At 45.4% G+C, this 17974-nt stretch overlaps 1 protein-coding gene and 1 pseudogene across 1 annotated transcript in view; one reads left to right on the top strand and one right to left on the bottom strand.

The window, feature by feature from the left end:
* The first annotated feature begins 10804 nt into the window (after positions 1 to 10804).
* Positions 10805 to 12961, top strand: LOC115399250 (putative nuclease HARBI1; annotated as a pseudogene).
* A 2201-nt stretch (positions 12962 to 15162) lies between these two features.
* Positions 15163 to 17974, bottom strand: part of cfap46 (cilia and flagella associated protein 46) — a 64763-nt gene continuing 61951 nt past the window's right edge. The window contains exons 56-59 of the mRNA XM_030106528.1: positions 16097 to 16178; positions 15771 to 15907; positions 15443 to 15541; positions 15163 to 15275 (exon numbers count right to left, since the gene is read on the bottom strand). Coding sequence (XP_029962388.1) covers positions 15163 to 15275; positions 15443 to 15541; positions 15771 to 15907; positions 16097 to 16178 — 431 coding nt within the window. The remainder of the gene's footprint in view (positions 15276 to 15442; positions 15542 to 15770; positions 15908 to 16096; positions 16179 to 17974) is intronic.

The following is a 17974-nucleotide window of genomic DNA, read 5'->3' as shown; positions in this document are numbered from 1 at the left end:
TAGAAAGAAAAGTAGAAAAATACAAAGCCCAACCATACAAGGAAAAGTTAAATATAGTTTGTATGTAAAATTAGATATAATTGCATAACAGGAATATACTGACCGACACAACTAATTATTTAAGTTGAATTAAATATAACGGAAATAAATCGGAAGACACATTTAATTAAATAATAGATAGAAGCCGACAGATATAAATCAAACATAATTTACACCAAGATCCAAGACAGATATAACGAAATAAATAACAGACATAAGTTCGATATAATTTAAATATACATTTAAGACAGACAGTGAGTGGTGATGAGCACATGAGGGGAGACACTTTGAGGAAGTCATGTTCAGAGGCTTTGGAATGTTTCCATCCTGTACCATCTCCTTTCTGCATCTTCTAAAATAAACACAAAATAAATAGTTCACAGGGAGCAATCAGACACATCACATATAAACATGTACAATGTCTTTGTCTCTGCACTTACAAATACCGACTGTCCCTTGTATGACAATTTTTCTCATGATACACACTTCAAAGTGTTCACAATTAAATGGCAAATTGACACAAAAAATGTTTGTTATTTAGCCATGGCCATATCTGACGTCCGAACCCCGAATCATCCCGGGTTCACAGCCTCTATGCTGCAGCGCATTAAATCCTGCTGACTCCAGAGGCAAAACAATCTAGATAATGCCTGGACGCACGATCATATTGTGCAACCATTTCCACTACATTTTTATGTTAAGTTTTTTTTTAAAGGTGTTTCCGCAATGTTGAGACTCTATGAATTATGACAACTCACCTTCAAGTCGGACCACTTTTTTCACTTCAGCAGTAGTGGCCCGATGGCTCTGACCACGTTGTGGTCACCTGCTCCCACTCAATATTTTTTCGTCTGTCCCTCCACTGCTGTGTCCTCCAGAGAGGACAGCAGACCGGCTCTCCACCTCACCAATAACGGCAGCAGCATCACCTCAGCCCTCCACAGCAGCAGATCCACCGCCTGCATGCGGCGCGTCTCACCTGCCGGCGACACTTGTGTTCTGCAGCGAGACGCTGATCGCCTTGAAAAGGAAAAGCTGCGTTGTTTTCTGCTGAATGTGCGATTAAATTGTAAATGCCATGATTATGCACACTTTTGCTCATTTGGCTGATCATAAAGTGTTTTCTATCGTTTTCGTTCGTTTCTTTATGTTTGGAATAAGATTTAAAATGTTGCTTTTCTTTTTATTTGAATGCTTCAACACAACCCGCCCGAATGTCATTAAAATCTTAATTTTTCGACACTTCATCCGCCTGATCCGCGGTTCTCTGCAGGCTCCGCGCGTGCGCCTCACCGTCTAATATACCCAAATTTCATTCATGAGTTCATTTGCATACCCGTATATAGTGCCAAGGGGTGGAGTTGGGGCAGGATTGTGGGTGTGATCGGCCACCGACACGTTCTCCGCAGGATTTGAAACCGTGACTTGGAAATTGCGAACAGCTGTGCGGCGCACTTTTTTTTGGCTCCCGAATTTTTTTTGCGGACAGAAGTTTGCGTTGCGTTCCCACGCACCATTATTGTCAGATTTTCCCGCAGGGTTTTATAGGTGAGGCCCCTGGTCATGGTCCATGAGCCCAAGCGGAAGGTGGATCTGACCCGGTACCTGGAGAACCAGATCTTTAGGTTCGACTACGCCTTCAACGAGAACTCCACCAACGAGATGGTGTACAGGTGAGACCCCGAGGGCCCGGGCCCGGGTCCGGTCCGGGACCTGAAAATGTGGGTGTTTGCAGAGAGTGCAGAATCTTCTCCCGTCCGCTGCAATGCATTTTGGAGACGGATCGGCAGCAGAACAGCAGGAAGTTCTGCATGACTCATTTTCTCCGGTTGTCCTCTGCAGGAGTGCTTTCGGGCTGTGGAAAAGAACATGCCGTATACCCGTTCCGGGACACGTGTGTGTGTGTGTGTGTGTGTGTGTGTGTGTGTGTGTGTGTGTGTGTGTGTGTGTGTGTGTGTGTGTGTGTGTGTGTGTGTGTGTGTGTGTGTGTGTGTGTGTGTGTGTGTGTGTGTGTGTGTGTCATTTAATCCTCGTTTTGAAAAAAATACGAGGGCGTACCCAAAAGAAAACGTAATTTGGTTCTAACTTTTTATTTCTGACATTTCAAAATAAAACACCACCGTCGCCTTCAAAATAATCTCCATCCGCATTAAGGACCTGCTGCGATTTTTCTTGCACCTCCTCCACGTCCACAAACCACTATCCCTTCAGCTCCTTCTTCACCTTGGGGAACAAGAAAAAGTCACAGGGGGCGAGATCCGGCGAGTAAGGCGGATGGGGGAGACGGGCCATCCCATTTTTCACCAAGAACTGTGTGATGCGCAGAGCTTTGTGCGCAGGCGCACTGTTGTGGTGGATCCACCAGTCTCCACTCCCCCACTACGTGGGCCGCTTCCTCCTATCCTCACGGAGCCGTCTTAGGACTTTGATGTCGTAGTCCTGATTTACAGTTTGACCTGGAGGGACAAAATCGCTGTGGACGATACCTTGGACAGCGAAAAAACAGATCAGCATTGTTTTGATGGCTGAGCGGACTTGATGCGCTTTCTTTGGTCGAGGGGATCCATGGTGTTTCCACTGGCTGGACTGCTGTTTGGTCTCTGGATCATACCTGTGGCACCACGTCTCAGCCCCGGTGATGACCTTGGACAACAGCCCGGCGTCGTCCTCCAGCTGCCGTTTGATCTGCCGGCACAAGTCCACGCGAGTCTCCTTCTGCTCCTGTGTGAGCAGGCGCGGCACCATTTTGGCAGAGACGCGGCGCAGCCCCAAATCCTGGCTTATGGTTCTCTGGCAGGAACTCCAGGAGACCCCCGTCAGATCAGCCCCGGTGTCGATCTGCCATCACAGCCGCTTCAATTCATTATTATTTCCCCGACAATTTCGGCTGTGCGGGAGGTGGAGGGTCGTCCTGGTTTGGGTTGATCCTCAGTGGACGTCTGGCCCTTCTTAAACCGCCCGAACCACTGACAGACCTGAGTCTTCAACAGAGCATCATCCTTGTAGGCTTGCTGCAACAAGGTGAGTGTTTCTGCTGCTGTTTTTCCGAGCAAAAAGCAAAATTTGATGTTTGCGCGCTGCTCTAGCTTTCCACTCACTGTCGCCATTTTGGGAAAATCGCAGAGGTGCGCGGCAGTCTGTTACTATAAATAGCGCGTGACAGACGTCCGTGTCACTCTGGGATCTCAGATTTCTTACAGATATGCAAGAGACTTACCTGTAGCACATCTGACGGCCAAAAGTCGAAACTCATTATTGTTAGTATTTTATGACCAAATTCCAGTTTCTTTTGGGTCCCCCCTCGTATATCCTTATTTTATGTCAATAACATCCATATAAGTGTATTCAAATGATTTTTCTACTTTGTTGGGGGGGGGCTTTCTTGTCAAATTAAGCTTTTCAGCTTTTTACAGCTTCTAAAGCTTCTTTCCTTCTTTTTTTATCTTTTTATCTGATTTTCTTAATTTTAGCTTTCTCAATTTTAAGACTTCTTTAAGCTGTTTTCATCTCCTTAATTTATTTAAAACTATTTTTGAACTAACTAAAAACGAACCTGTCTTCATTTTATCATTACAGGATGTCTGGAAAAAAATGGTGATGGGCACACAAGCCACCCCACCACCACCTCTGAAGATTTTGTTGGTGGCAGCAGAGAGGAGGATGGTGACATTGGTGTGGGAGGAGGACGAAGACTGGAGGTTCAGGATGACAGTATTTCCTCATCTGGCAGCTTCAACCCCCACACAGGACACAAAACAGAGACTTCTGACATTCCTCCTCTCATTCTTGAGATCTTGGTGCCCATGATGGCCAACAAAGTAGGAGGGGCGGTCCCCGTTCGCAGGCTGACCTCGAGGAAAGGGAGTTCCAGATGTGATTCCTTTTGAATTCATACTGACTACATGACTGTGGAAGACAGACAGGTAGGAGAGATGACAATCACACACACAATGGATGGACACACACTGAGACTGACAAACGCATACAGACATACACCGATACACACATAGACTGATAGATACGCATAGAGAGACTGACACCCACACACACATACACACCCACACTGATTGAGACACACAAAGACAGACACATGAGTGGACAGAGACAACCTGCACCCTGACACTGTGTGAGACAGATGTGTGTTCTATCCACAGGATGAAACCAAGGTGCCGGTGGTTCTGTGGAGGGAAGGCACCCTCCGCAGCTGGGGGCCATGGTCAAGATCAGCCACCTGAGGTGTACCAACAATGACTATGGCTTCCAGCTGCAGTCCACCAATTACACCCAGATCCAGGTACTTCTGTCTTCATTGTTTCTGCTGGTATCTGCTTTTCCTTTCAAAGTTCATTTTAATTTCTGCTGTCTTTGTCTCACAGGACGTCGAGGAGGAGCTCCAGCTCGTGACGGTGGTGGGGGCAACAGCCAAGGAGGAGGTGGAAGGAATGGTGGAGCTCCTCGTTGACACGAAGTGAAAACCATCACCAAAGACATGTGGAGGGCGTTTGAGGCTGAAAAAAAAAATAGCTGTGAAACTTGGGGTGGTGATCAAAGGAGACATGATCATTAAAATGAACTAGTGAAAAATGGTTTTGGTTATTGTTTGCCTTTTTCTTTTACAAATCATACCATTATCTTTTCATCCCAAGCCAAATTTTACTGTCTGATCTGAAACTAGAATGAAATACTAGTCCTGCTAATAGTAATTGTTAGTTTTTCTCGATTGTTAACTCACAAAAATCTAAACTTTGGCACAATTTGCACAACCTTAGCTTCACATACCTTTCGTTCGACCCGAATTGTCACTACTTCACACTCCCTTATCCCTCCGCTACACTCTGACATTCCTTCTTTACACTCTGTCGCCAATCTCACATCACCTTGTTGTCTAAACACTACACAGTTTTCAATTGTTGCACACATCTCTCATGTAAAAGCTCAAAGCTTCAACCTACAATACACTCTGCAGTCAATTGCACATTAATTTGTTGCCAAAACACTACACACAATGTTCTGTGGTTACACACACTTCTCATGTCACATCTCAGTGGTGTCAACCTACAACACAAGTGTTCAAAACTCAACAAATTCAGGTCAGTACACTGTACGAGGGGGGACCCAAAAGTTTCCGGACTGATTCTATTAATAAAAAAATACAATGAATTTCCAACTTTGGCCGCTAGATGTCGCTACAGGATAGCCTCATGCATAACTGTGCCAGGTTTGGTCTTCCCCCGTGATGCGGTCAGCTGACAGTCACTGTTTATGTTGACAGAGTTACACCCCGCTCTTCGATTTTTCAAGATGGCGGATATCCACGGATATGGGCTCTGTCAAAACATTTTGTTTTTTATTGGGAAAACAGCGGCAGAAACACTCACCATGTTGCAGACATTCTTTAAGAAGGATTCTTAAGGTGTCTGAGTGGTTTGGGCCCTTTAAGAGCGATCAGATTACATCACGAAGACCAGGCACGCAGAGGACAACAATGCACTTCCAGAACAGAGGAAAACGTCACAAAAACTGAAGAAGACGTCATGGTAGATCCACGCAGGACTTTTGATGGCATTGCAGATCTGATGGGAGTGTTGTGGAAATCCAGACAGATGATCCTCAGGCGGTTATTAGAAGCAGTGAGACGAAGGCACCCGGAAATGGCCGCATCGTAGCAGACAGCAGACCACAGGACGCCCCTTTACGCACAGAAATAGCACCAAATGTTGTGCGTAAAGCATATTTTTGGACTAAAACCGCGACCAGCCAGCCTCCCCACCGCCATATTCACCTGATCTGGCCCCAGACGACTGCTTTTTGTTGTCAAAGATGAAACTGGAGCGGCAGCAGAAAGGTAAGACAGGCATACAGGCGGGGGAGGGAAAATCGAAGTTCTATCTTTCCGGCACAGTTACGCACGGTCATGGCGACTCTTCTGAACAGTGAAAATCTCGGGTGCAGCGTTGTATTCAAGCCAAAGGAGAGTATTTTGAAGGTGACAGTTTCAAATAATTGCGAAGATTAAAAAATAAAAAGTTATAACCACAGTCCGGGAACTTTTGGGTCCACCCTCGTATATTAGGGGTCGGCAACTGGCCAAATCCAGCCCGTGACTGGATTCCAACACACGCACGCACCCCCCTGGGCCCACAAGTGGACGCATGCCCCCCGAATGAATGGCCCCCACCCCCCCGCACCACGAATGTATGCCCCCCCCCCCCCCCCCCCCCCCCCCCCCCCCCCCCCCGCCCCAGTGACCATGGTCTACACTGGACCGTGTCCTCAACAGGAACTCATCAGCAATGAAACGGGGGTACAGGGTCCCATTCAAAAGAAACACAGACCACGTGATGGAGCGACGGCACCAGTTTGTGCTTGCAAGTCCCATACAGTACAGTAAGCACTGACATACAGGTATTGTAGCCTAACTCTGATGTACAGTAACACATTTTTTTTTTCCTTTCTAGAATGTCTTTTGACCTCTGTCCATACAGTAACTTGCATTCTCTCTGTTGTTTCAGCAAATTGAGGAGCTTGATATGGCAAATGAACTATATGAATATATTATTTTGGTAACACTTTACTTGAAGCACCCAGTATAATACATTATAAGTAGTTATCAACACTCATAAATGATCACAATGCTTTATAACCAACTAGACAGCATAGGATTACGGTGATTATGATGTTATAAAGCATGTTGATCATTTATGAGTGTAACTAGTTATAAAGTGCTATAATGTACTTATAATGTGTTATACAGAGGTGCTTCAAGTAAAGTGTTACCATTATTTTCATAGATGAGGCTGGGTTTACTGTAATCTGGTCAAGAGGAGGTGCAGGGGAAGAAATATCATAGGCCAGCGGGCCATTGTCGGGGTCCCCGGCCAGTGTGGTGGGAGCATAACCGTGTGTGTAGCAATAAATCACTATGGTGTCCTGCACCGCCATGTACATCTTGGTGCCTATAACACAGACTTGCTGCTGGCCTTCCTTGATGACCTCCACGAACAACTTGTTCCACCAGATCACACTTATGATCCTCAAAGAATTACTTATGGTGTCCTCTGGGACAGTGTGCGTTTCCACTGGGCTCTGCTTGTACGTCAGTGGGTCCAGGACCAGCCACACTTTACGCTGTTATTCCTCCCACATTACTCTCCATTCCTCAACCCCATAGAAGAGTTCTTCTCTGCTTGGAGGTGGAAGGTGTATGAGTGAAACCCCCAGACCCAAGTCACACTGGTCCAGGCCATGGAAGGAGCCTGTGGGGACGTCAGCCCAGAGTCCATTCAGGGATTCATGTGCCACTCAAGGCGGTTCTTCCAGAGATGTCTAGATAGGGAGAACATGGCCTGTGACGTGGACGAAGCCCTCTGGCCTGACAGAAACCAAAGGCATGATGACGCTTGATCATGATCATTCCTCAACTATGTCCAAAAATAAAATTAAAATGCAAAATTTGAATTTAAAAAGTAACATTTTTCAGTAAATTAAAATAAAGAATTTAAAAGATCCTTAAACTTATCTTTCAACACTTTCAACTCTAAATCGGCTCCACGCGTCGCTGCCCGTGGAGCCGATGTCAGGACGCTCTCTATTCAGGCATTGTTGACATTTTTGTCCTACGCTTCCACAGTCAAAGCCATAAGTCCGGAGCTGACAGAAACAATGTCATATCCATATTCCTCCGGAGTGTGATCTGGGTCGCTCAGGAACATGAAGGCCTGTCTGCAGAGCAATGTCCTGCTGAAAGCCCAGCGATTCCACTGAAAGCAGATCATAATATGTCCCATCTGGGCTCCGATGTCAAGGAGCACCTGCCCACAGAGTACTGGGGCTCAGCCTCCACCGCGAGACCCATGTCTGATGGTCAGAGACAGCGAGCCCTCCGCAGGGAGGGACGCCATGACTCCTCCAACAAAAACTACGAGAAAAGTGATTGTGCTCCTTTTAAACTACAAGTGATAAATTAAACACCTGCAAACTTTACACAAAGAACCCAGACAGTGGAAAAACACCCAGCATTAAACAACAACCTACTAATACTCTGCAACCACAATAGTGGATTGGCTATTTCAGCACCATGGACAGCGCCTTGGATTAATCAGTAAACTGTGACCGACTGGTAATCTGCACTACAATGGTGGATTGGCTGTTTCAGCACCATGGACAACAAACTTAATTTATAAGTAAGCAGCGATTTGCTGATAATCTGCACCACCAACTGTCAATTGGCTATTTCAGCACCATGGACAGCGCCTTGGATTCTTCATTAAAGCTTGTGTCTGGAGTTTCTGTTCGTTTTCAATATGTATGCATCATTGTTTAACAGAGCTTAAACGTGTTAGTCTGGTTCAATGCTATAATATAATGTTGGCATATAATATGCAAGTTTATTCATGAGCTCTGCCTTCTTCTCGTAGACCCCCATGTTATCTGAAAAAGCGCCGGTCAGCTTTCAGCCAATAGATTTCGAGCTTCCGCTTTGTCATGCTGTCAATCAACGTGTGTGCGCAGCCAGAGAGCACGCCACTCGCCCAGGCAGAGGTGAGTTAGCTATGCAGCAGCCTAGCTAGCTTACCTAGCTTACCTCGTATATATCCATTGTCTGCTTAACATCCACCGAACACAGCTAAACATGTAGGATGCACTCGGAGGCACTCATTTTGACCCCCACAGGTAATGTGCGCGCACAATTAAAGGGGCGTGGCTTGGTAGCTCACGAAAGCAGAGGGAGAGCGGAACCTCGAGATGTTGGATTAAAAAAAAACCTCTCTTTCTTTCAAAACTCTGTACACGAGCTTTAAAGAGCGACCTACTGATAATCTGCACCACATTGGTCACTTGTCTATTTCAACATGATTGACAGCACCTTGGATTTATCAGTAAACAGCGACATACTGTTAATCTGCACCACAACAATTAGCTATTTCAGCGCCATGGACAGTGCCTTGGATTAATAATAAAAATAAATTTTATTTATAATGCACTTTACATTTCAACGAAATCTCAAAGTGCTACAGCAGTACCAGGATTAAAAACAATAACGAATAGCAGAGTTTAAAATACAATACAAAAATCAGAACAATGTCATTAAAACACTTCTAATAGGCCTTTTTGAATAAGAAGGTCTTGAGGCCTTTTTTTAAATACCTCCACACTTTGTGGAGCCCTCGGGGTCTCTGGGAGGGCATTCCAGAGCCAAGGGGCAACTGCCTGAAAGGCCCTGTCTCCCATGGTGGAGAGTTTAGTCCTTGGTTGATGGAGGCAGTAGGTGGAAGAGGAGGAGCGCAGGCTTCATGTGGCGGTGTGGATGATGAGCAATTCGCTGAGGTAGGCAGGGGCAGTTCCATGGATGCACTGGTGGGTAAGGCGGCAGAGTTTATATTGTATTCTGTATTGTATGGGTAACCAGTGAAGGGATTTGAGGACAGGAGTGATGTGATTGTATTTGCGCCTCCTCGTCAGGATCCGGGCAACACAGTTCTGATTGTACTGGAGTTTTTGGAGGCTCTTGCCAGGGATCCCGACGAGGAGGGCATTGCAGTAGTCCAACCTGGAGGAGACAAAGGCATGGACCAACCTCTCAGCATCCGGTTTGGAGAGGGAGGGGCGGAGTTTGGAGATGTTTTTGAGATGGATGAAAGAGACCTTGTAGAGGTGGCGGATGTGGGTGTCAAATGAGAGATGAGAGTCCAATCTAATTCCTAGGTTTGTAACAGAGGTGGACAGGGGAATGTTGTGATCAAGAATGGGGATGCTGTTGAGGGAGAGAGACTGGGTCTGATGGGGAGTGCCTATGATGATGGCTTCAGTTTTATTGCTGTTGAGTTAGAGAAAGTTGGTTGCCATCCATGCCTTTATCTCCTTCAGGCAGGCTTGAAATGTAGCTGGCAGAGCAGAAGGGAGTGTGGAGTCCATTTTCATATATAACTGTGTGTCATCGGCGTAGCAGTGGAAAGAAACCTTGGGAAACCAGTGGATTTATCGTTAAACAGTGACGTAGTGACAAACTGCACCACAATAGTGGATTGGCTATTTCAGCACCATGGACAGATTTTTCTACACATTACATCATTTAATCATGCTGCAGCCAAATCTTACAACTGTAGTCATTGCATTTAGCTGGTTGACTTTGGTATTATTTTGTTGCACAGATTATATGAAGACCAAAATAACTTTCAACACAGACACTGCAGAATCATGTCTCCATTAATACAGGTCCTACAATAAAAAGTTCACAGTTATTGTAAAGAAAATGGAAAAAATAAAAAAACCTTACTAAAATTGGTACTAAACCATACTAATGTAAAAAATAAAAATACAACAACCCTGAAGCTACACAATGACTAAAATCAGAAACAAAGGAAAAATAAATGTATCACACCACTGAAATGAACTACAATATAACAGACAGCATATCATTTTGTCGTAACTGTCCCCTGAAAATAGGAAATCGAGCCCATTTTAGGACCCCACCTTTAGGAGGGAAAGGCTCCCACATCATTCTGACTCCACTTTTTAACTGTAACAATCTTTCTATTCATTCATTCATTCGGTCTCATTATTGTCAGCCCTATACATTGGAATACTAATAAAGACAACTTGTCACATTGCTGCCAGAGGTTTGAGTAATATGTATACCATTGCATTTAATTGAATTGTCGGCTTTAACGATTGCTGGAGTTGCAAGGATGATTTCAATAGCGACTGACGAGGGCAACATAGTATATATAGGTTCAACCTCCTATTCACCTGTGACCTCTTCATGATGGCATGCCCTTTTGTGAAGGACGTACTGGATGAGGAAGCGCTCATCATCAGACGAGCCTTTCAACGAGAAGGACTGTTCAGGGATAGGTCAGACCCACTGGCATGTGATGAAGACTATCTCTTTGAGCGGTACAGATTTTCACGGGACGGACTCAAGTACCTGTGTAGGCTCCTCGGGCCTAAAATACAACATTGGACCGCTCGGAGCCATGCCCTGACTGTGCCACAGATGGTCTGTGTGACATTGAGGTTTCTCGCAAGTGGAAGTTTCCTGTACTCTGTTGGGGATGCAGAGAACCTCAATAAAGCAACCATTTGTCGCACAGTCAGACGCGTTTGCCTGGCCCTGAAGTCAGTCATCAACATCTTTGTCACCTTTCCTGGCCACAGAAGACTGCATTACATCAAGGAGGACTTCTACAAGATTGCAGGTAACATCAGTTGTAGCTTGCAAACATTGGTGCCAATTCGAGCAGTTACAGCTGGATACTGTTTTGTGTTACAGCTTTTCCTAATGTGATTGGTGCAGTGGACTGCACACACATTAGAATTCAACGTCCCTCAGGGGAACATGAGGGAGATTACATCAATAGGAAGTCATTCAACAGCATCAATGTTTAGGTAAGAGTAATCTGCAGTGAGTCCGACCTATGTAGATTGTTCAGTTTTGTGCCTAAAAGGATGTGAAGAGGTTACATGTCACCTTTTCAGATCATCTGTGATGCCAACTGCCTGATTAGCAATCTGTAGGCAAAGTGGCCTGGATCAATCCATGACTCCAGAATCTTCAGGGCTAGTCCAATCCACAGGACACTCTCACAAGGTAAGCCACACGCTATATTTGCTAGCACCTTGGATATTATGAGTGTGTAAGTACATATAGTAAGAAGTTATGCATTTCATTATTAGGTGAATTCTCTGGGCTGCTGCTGGGAGACAAGGGCTATGCCTGCGAGTCATTTCTCCTGACTCCTCTTGTTGACCCCCAAAGCCCACAACAGCAGGCCTACAACCACTCGCACAGCAGGACAAGGGCTCGCATTGAAATGACCTTTGGCCTCCTGAAGTCAAGATTTCAGTGCCTGCACCACCTGCGAGTGTCCCCACCCAGAGCATGCGACATCATTGCAGCATGCACAGTGCTGCACAACACAGCAGGCTTACGGAGGGAGAGGGCCACGACTCCAGTGGCTGACGAAGTCTGGGAAGAAGCTCCCATATTCCCGGACAACATTGCTGGCCGTGTTCTCAGGGAGCAATATATTGCCAATTTTTTTTCTTAGCCTTAAGTGCTGTATTGTGAATAAATGATCTTGTGTGGTCCTTTTTTTTTCTGTCATTGGTGGTACACTGTGGAGTCAATTTCTTAAGTCCACATGTCCAAATCAGTTGGATACCACACATTCACAGTAAACGAGAACAGAAGAACATTTTTTTCCCCGTTTTTTTTTTTTTTTTCCTCCATACAATTGGCTGCTGCACCTATATAAAAACATGACAGAGGGCACCTGCCGGACTCCCTTTTTTTGCTGTATTGTTTTTTTGACAATATAGCTGGTGGTGAACTGGGGCGTGCACACTGAGAATTCAAGTATGAACTTACACCAGAGCATCAGGAGGGGCCTACGACAGGTCACCATTAGTCTAACCCACCACAAGACAACAGGGTCCACAGGCAGAATGTGAAGAGGGAATAAAGATCAGTGTGATTATGCTGCAAATATGACCTCTGACCCATGACAAGGCCAGAAAGCAGGCCAGCGACCCCCAACACACACACACACACACACACACACACACACACACACACACACAGTCACAGACAAAAAGCATTTCCAAAATTTTATTTGTCTATATTTATTTGCTCATGTTCTCAGCTGTCATTCTGGAGCTGAGAGTGAAAAAGTGAAAATGATTAACACACTCAATTACACACAGTGTGCACTGCTATGTCTACTCACACACCCCCCCCCCCCCCCCCCCCCCCCCGTTCCAGTGTCTCTATCTGTAAGTCCAATTTTCTCAGCTTCCTTTTTTTAATTTTGGTGTCCAGATCCAGATTCCTCTTCTCCCTCTGAATTTGCACTTCTGCCAGCTCAACCTGTTTCTGCAGGTGTTTGGCATAGAGCACCCGGATATTTTGGGAATTCTGTAGAAGAATTACCAATTAGCACAACAGGATTTGTGTATCTCAGAGATTTACTTCCACCTACAGTATACTTACAATGTTACCGGCTTGATTATGAGGTGGTGCAGTCTCTAGGTCCTGTAACAGATTTGTGTTAGCACTTCTTCACCGACTTTCTATCCAGTTTGGACTACAGCAGAGTAGCTCCACTAACTTCACATGAAACCTCAAGCCTTCTGGAGTCCACTGAGAGAGTCTCCTCATCTGCAGAGGTGCACTCAGCAGCTGCAGATGTGCCTTCCCCCTGCCACATGAATCAACAGAACTCATATTTACATTTGAGGAGACATGTAAGGCCTGTGATTTTGAGTAACATTTACTGTACTTACTGGATCATCTTCTGGTGGCTCCAGGAGCACAACTGTGTCCCCAGACACTACAAGTGAATTCAAAGTCAGACAGTATAAAATTGTCAAATGTGTTGAAACTGCTGAGGAACTGCAATATTACCTTTTAGGAAGGTGCAACTTTCTGGAGCAGATACAGAGTCTGTCACAGTCCCCCCCTGGATCCCCTCCACCACTGGCCTCCACAGTCAAGTGCCAGCTCCTCTGCTGGGGTCAGGTCCTGGCTTGGTGGGCCACCCCCTGTGCTGGTTTTATATGTCTTCTTTTTCACGGCTAAAATGGTACATACATTCATTCTCAGGAGACAACACATTTAGCGCTTCATTTGACAATTGCTCCTTGGGCTACACTTAAGTAATAACTTGCCAGACTGCAAAATATTTTTATATTTGGTTTTCACCTGCTGCCAGGTTCTTTTCTGGCCGGACAGGTTTGTTCTTCATGACAGATGAGGGATGAAACGGAACACAATATGAGAACAATTGATTCAATAGATAACACGGACACAGACTTGAAATGTATTTGAACATAATTGTACTTCACATAACTCGAGTAACATGCACTTCCATGAGCCACATTTAAGAAAAACACCAGTACAGTATTTATTAGTGGACTTGAGAAGTCATCAGCTCCGCATTCTTGAACTGTAATGATGACGGTGTCTGTGGAGGACAATTTATTAATTCTACATGTTGGCGCTACTTACGCATTGAGCCGGTCCGTTATTTAACTGCCAGGCGTTTTCCCTCTCCTTTTTTGCGGCACTCGTGTTGCCTTTCTTCCGGATTATATGTTTCACTTCTTCATATAATTGAAGAAGCAGTACCTGCTCATCCCGCGTGAAGTAAGATGCACGTCCTTGGTCCATTTTCGATCTGTGATTCTGTGATCGATCTCGTGGTCTTCTGAAGAACGCCGTGAACGCGCACTTATCCTGATGCTCCACACCTGGCTTGAGTGAGCCCCGTCTTTTCATCCTGGCTCAGCGAACATGCAACCGATTAATCCGGGAAAACACCGACTAGACTTACTCAAGTCGCGCATTTCCATTTATCCTGGATGTATTTATCCCACTTTTGTGCAATACCCCCCTGCTCATCAGCGGGATGACTTTCAGCTGCTTTTGTCCCCGTCAATATTTAAGTGGCGTCCTGGCTGGAAGTCGGTGCTGGATCGTAACATCTACTCTGGTGTGTGATGTGCGTTTGTACGTTTCAGCCCAACGTCCTCTTCACCAGACAGTCTGATTCAGCGACCACGTCACCAAATCTGCAGCTCAAGAGATATTGTGTTCATGAAAACTCAGCCAACAATCTGAAAACACTAGAGAGCATCACAAGGCAACAACCAGCAACAACAGCAAACAAACAGAAGAAGCTACGTCACAACAGCAACAGCGTTCGCACCATTGCTGCTTTGCCTGGTTGTTCCAGATGGTCTGTGTTGTATTTCCCATTCAGTTTGTTTCATCCAAGCACAGAAGATGTCAATCATGAGGGTGAGAATGAAGTTAGCAGTATGAAGAGCATCATGATTGGCAGACTTTCCACAGGCACAACTTTTATCTAACACTCACAACAAAAACAAGAAAATGTGTGACTATGTCGCCAAGCACTGAGAGCTTTTCTTTAATGTCAGACATGTAGTGTATGACAGTTTACAGCTGTGTGTGGGTTTATCAAAAACAATAAACAAGCATGTACAAAATAAAACTGCATTCACATAAAATCACAAGAGAGAGAATGTAAGTTATAAATAAAGGGTGATCTTTAATCACATTTCATCATGAAGAACTATCTCATGGAGGATCAGTGTGGTGAACTATATGAACATGAAGTTGGGCAGGCCATAGAGGACGCAGTTCAGAGTTGCAGGTGAAGGAATGGTTGTCTGTTCAACTCCGTCCTCCTCTGAGCCAATGCAGAACAGTTGATCTGCAGAGAAAGTGGTAATAACAAATGAAATGTCTCTTGAAATGTGCTCTCTAAAAATACTGTTCTATATTTAAGTCAGTTAGATTTATAGTTTCATTTCTTCTTCTTCAGGTATTTTCTTCTTTATAGACTTTGACTTAAAGAAAGTAAATGTGCTTTAGGATTACCGTTTGATCCTGCGATGGTGTGACGGGCTTTGTCTGAAGTGTCCCTTTTCCTGAGGGTGTGGACGGCCTGGCCGGAGGTCTGTCTGCCACTCAGTACATCTGCAAGATGTGAACACACACAAGGAACAGTACATGTAATGATGCACACAGGCAAGAAAGGTTTTTTGAAGGCAATTAAGACCCCATTTACATAACGTTGAAACTATCTTTTCTTGGCTGCTGTAACTAAAAACACTATTTTCATAGGCTGACTTGACAGATTTTTTTTTTTTTTTTACGTTGTTCTTATTCATTGCAACATGATTTCAAATCAGTAAATATAACCTACTGTCTAAAACAGCAGCCGTGGTTTGTGTGTTCTGCTGAAGGCTGCCGTGCCACTGGTTGAGGACGACACAGCCAACGCCGGCCAAGCTCAACAGCAGGGCAGTCTCCACCGGTCTGTCCAGGGCCGCCTGCGCTGAGCTGGAGAAGAGAAGCAGGGGCAAAATAAAGACGTAGAGGATTCACTGTTTTACTGAGAGTACTCTCACTCGAGACTTTGGATCTTGTAAAACATATTTGGAAGGGAAAAATGGAAGAATGGAGGTGAAGTAGGAAGAGCGTCAAGAGGAAGTCTCGTTAAGGTTTCATTCAATAAAGCTGGTTGGTTACCTCTTTTGCAAGTCAGCGGTTGAGTGGTGGAGAAAGCGAGCTTTGTTCTGAATCCGGTCAAAGAGCAGAGCCATGCAGCACCCTGACGACAGCAAATGTCATTATCGTTACCCGGCAGCAGAACAATGACCGACTCAAAGGATCCCCAGCCCTGCTCTGAAGGGTTAACTGATGGGCTCTTCTCCTCTTCCGTTTCTTCTGTTCACGATGTAAAAACATGATAGATTACCATTGTTTCTGAAAGTGATGCATGGGAGTTTTAGTTTCAGTGATTGAACTGTATTATTTTCTGCTGCTTGTGGGTTCATTCAGTGTCTGCTCTTCTCCAAGGATGTCGAGAGGCGACAATCCACCAACAGCAGGTCCCACATCACACCTGTCTTAAAATCTCTCCACTGGCTCCCTGCTGCATTCCGTGTCCAGCTCCAAATCTTGGTGCTGACCTTCCGAACCCTACGTGGTCAGGCTCCCATGTACATCAGAGACTTAATCAAGCCCTACAGCGAGGCTGAGAGAGGAGGCAGATCTGACAGTGTGGCTGGGTGTGGAGGTCACTGAGGTGTGGTGGAGGTCTAGAGGAGGTCAGTGAGGTCTGGAGGAACAAGCTTATGGAGGGTTTTGAACGTCAGCAGGAGAATCTTGAAGTGAATGGATTGTTGAAGAAGGTGGAGGTGATGGAGAACTGGGTTTATGTGACGGCGAGACGAGTTCTGGCGATGAACTGGATGAGAGCGTTTTCAACTAGTTTGTGGATATTGATGGGTTTGAGATTTGAGAGGGGGACCAGAGAGAAGGGAGAAGTGCAGACGGGAGGGGACCAGGGCATGGACCAGGGTGGCGGTGCTGCTGGGTAATCTGAACGATACAGGAAACACTATCCCTCAATGGTACAGATGATGGGCGGACAGACAGACAGACGGAGGGATCATAGCTTTTCAGATGAATCTCATCTTTTTAATGTGTTTTGACAATGAGGGAATGAATATGAAAAGCTGACAGTGTTATTTCAACACCATGCACTCGTGACATATGGAGGAAACAGGCCCACAGTGGGTGAAAAACCACTACTTGTGTGAGCAAGGTCAGCAGCGTCCCTTCATCTTCTCTGTGGCAGCTCGGTTAGACAGAGCCTTGAAATAATACCGAACTGTCAAGGCAATGCTCCGGTCGCAGCGCTCCGTCACATTAAGAGAAACTCTTTCACCTTCCTATAGAAAAGACACACACCAATATAAAGTGACCCAATTCTGAGTTCAGACAGGAGTGCGGGTGGTGCTGCACGTACTGTGCACCTGCGTTTCTATTAAGCCACTGATCTGCCATCGCCTCGTCACGTCTTGATGGCCGATGACGTAGGAGCGATCAGCTGGAAATCAGAGCACGGTGTCAGTCACACTATAGTTAGCAGCATTAATGGCAGGATGGTGGGCGGCACATATGTCTGGCCCGGAGCGTGTCGGAGGGCCAAACCTCACACTCTGCCACTCACGCAGACCACCTTCGTTTCCTGGTGAGAAAGAAAGAACGGCTCCATGAGAATGAACCCAGAGCTGTTTTTGGTTTAGCTTTTGATGGTGAGAAGAGCTGAGAGGCAATTTAGGGCCGGGTAGTTATTTATTTAACAAATGGCGAAACAAGAAAGACGACTTCAACTTATTTAAACGATGAAGTGAGTCAACACAGAGACGAATGAGAAAGACATTTTACCATTCTCTCACGGGCGATAGGGTAGCGAAGTGGTTTGCTCTCTTGTCTCACAGCAAGACAATCCTGTGTTGAAGTCTGGGTTTGTAACACCTTTTGTGTCAGCTCAAATGAATAAAGCAGTCCAAAGACAAACAAATAGAAAACACTCTCTCTCAGGTGTGGCTTTGTGTG

Source organism: Salarias fasciatus, chromosome 13 (genome assembly GCF_902148845.1).
Source record: "Salarias fasciatus chromosome 13, fSalaFa1.1, whole genome shotgun sequence".
Taxonomy (NCBI): Eukaryota; Metazoa; Chordata; class Actinopteri; order Blenniiformes; family Blenniidae; genus Salarias; species Salarias fasciatus.
Note: the sequence above shows the minus strand (reverse complement) of the source record. Positions and strands in the feature narration are given on the sequence as shown.